The 2,342-nt window shown below is 44.7% G+C and overlaps 1 protein-coding gene across 1 annotated transcript; it reads right to left on the bottom strand.

Moving 5' to 3' along the window:
* Nucleotides 1-9: 9 nt before the first annotated feature.
* On the bottom strand, nucleotides 10-2,056 carry LOC107183657 (zinc finger protein 211-like). The gene is made up of 2 exons (XM_015566125.1): nucleotides 840-2,056; nucleotides 10-666 (listed from the first exon to the last, which is right to left on the bottom strand). Exons 1-2 carry the CDS (start codon nucleotides 1,744-1,746, stop codon nucleotides 662-664), a joined length of 912 nt encoding a protein of 303 aa, XP_015421611.1. The 5' UTR covers nucleotides 1,747-2,056; the 3' UTR covers nucleotides 10-661.
* Nucleotides 2,057-2,342: the final 286 nt, after the last annotated feature.

The following is a 2,342-nucleotide window of genomic DNA, read 5'->3' on the forward strand; positions in this document are numbered from 1 at the left end:
GAGTGTATTTATCATAATGTTCTCAAGCACAAGTGAGAACACAGAATACATGTCCCCTGATGCCACAGGGGTTGGGACTGATACACAGTCTTCAGGTGAGCTAGGTGGTAGAGGTGAAATCTCTTCAGCCACAAATCAATCAGGTATTAGTTCTGGGCATCTTACCAAGTGCAATGCACCTCCTTCAAGCCTCACTTGTACCAGAAACTTAGGAGGAATCTAGCAGAGTGTATGTTCCATTAAAAAGGGGTTTAAATTCAGGAAAATAGGTCCCAAAGAGTCGCCATCAGTGTTGTTATTCTAAGTGAATCAAATTAAACATTCCCCGCACACTTAAAACTTCTCTCCAGTGTGAACTCTCAGATGTTTACTAAGACTATTTTTTTGGGTAAAAGACTTTCCACATTCAGTACACTCATACGGCTTCCCTCCATTGTGAATTCTGAGGTGATCAGTGAGGTGAGCCCTTCGACGAAAGGACATCCCACATTCTCTACACTTATATGGCTTCTCTCCAGTGTGAACAGTCTGGTGTTCAATGAGGTGATCCCTTTCACAGAAGGACATCCCACATTCTCTACACGCATACGGATTCTCTCCAGTGTGAACTCTGAGGTGTACAGTGAGGTGAGCCCTTAGACGAAAGGACATCCCACATTCTCTACACTCATATGGATATGGCTTCCCTCCCGTGTGAACCTTGAGGTGATCAGTGAGGTGATACCTTCGAGGAAAGGATATCCCACATTCTCTACACTCATACAACTTTTCTCCAGTGTGAACTCTGAGGTGTCTAGCAAGGTTAGCCCTTAGACAAAAGGACTTTCCACATTCTGTACACTCATATGGCTTCTCTCCAATGTGAACTCTGAGGTGTACATTGAGGTGAGGCCTTTGACTAAAGGATACCCCACATTCTCTACACTTATATGGCCTTTCTCCTATGTGAACTTTGTTGTGTTGTTTGAGGGTAGACTTATAACTAAAAAACTTCCCACAATGTCTGCACTCATATGGCTTCTCGCCAGTGTGAAATCTCTGGTGTTTAATGAGTGCACGTCTTTTTCTGAAGAACTTCCCACATTCATTACACTCATACGGCTTTTTTCCAGTGTGAACTATCTTATGTCGAATGATGTTCAAGTTTTGTATAAACACTTTCCTACATTTGTTACACTCACAAATCAGTTCTGCAGAACACATACCCTGACACTGAACAACTTTCAGGTTGTGGCTGGCAGCATTTTCACATTCACCCGACTGGTGATGACTTTTTCCACTGAGAAATTCCTGGGAAATCTCACTGCCACAGTCTAGCTCCTCAGTGTTGAGAGTGGCCTGGTGCTGGGGAAGCTCTGAGTTGTACTGCAAGTCTTCCCCAACCTCCCTGCTGGCTGAAGGCACCAAAGATAAGGAGAAGCTGCACCTGCTCACAAAGGAGGCCCCGTCCATAGCTTCTTTCCAGGGCTCCTCTCCACATTCATTCCTCTGTTGTTGATGAGGGTTTGCACTGAAACAGAAGTCTCCAACACATGCGTCACTACAGAAGGCTTTCTGCTCAAAGTATGCTGCATGTGAACCAGTCAGATGTAAAATATCTTTTAACACAGAGAAACACCGCTTACACAGAGGGATCTTCTGGGTGGCTGGAGCTGTCTTAGAAGCCCTGACCTGTGACTCTCCTTGTCTAGATACACTGTTGAATGTGTGACAGGGGAAGTCCCATTGCAAAAGTGTGTTACACATCACACGCTGCTCCCATGAAAATGTCTGAAAATAAGTGATGTGCAGGAAGGATTAATAAGAGGTTCTCGTGACCTTCTGGGCTAATAAAGATCACAACACAGGGAGGCCTCACCAGAAATATGACACAAACATGGCAAGCACCACATGGATTAGAATATGGATCTCCAGCTAATACTTCAACTAACAGCATTCAGCATGGCTTGTCTGCTGGGGACCAGAGCGAGCTGTGCAAGAGATTGGTTCTCTCTTACTCCAAGTAAACTCAATAACGGAGTAGCTGGTTTTGAGCACGTATGTGCACTTCATAACACATGTGCAAGTCAATGTTGTAGAATACTGCAGAGGTATCGATGCAGAGGAACAGGTGATACAGAAATGAGCAGTCACCACTGGGCCAGAGCAATACAGCTTGCTATAGTATTCAGGGAAGAGAATATTACAAACATTCGAATGGGGGCCTTACAAGAACAGACAATGGTTCGTGTAGGTAAAGACCATAACATGGCACAGGTTGCCACAAAGAACCTTTACCTAGAGAAAGAGGGCAGAAGTGGAAGCCATGCTTGTGGACATTGTCAGCCTCCCATGAAGAGAAA

The sequence above is a fragment of the Myotis davidii genome, unplaced genomic scaffold (genome assembly GCF_000327345.1).
Source record: "Myotis davidii unplaced genomic scaffold, ASM32734v1 scaffold1582, whole genome shotgun sequence".
Taxonomy (NCBI): Eukaryota; Metazoa; Chordata; class Mammalia; order Chiroptera; family Vespertilionidae; genus Myotis; species Myotis davidii.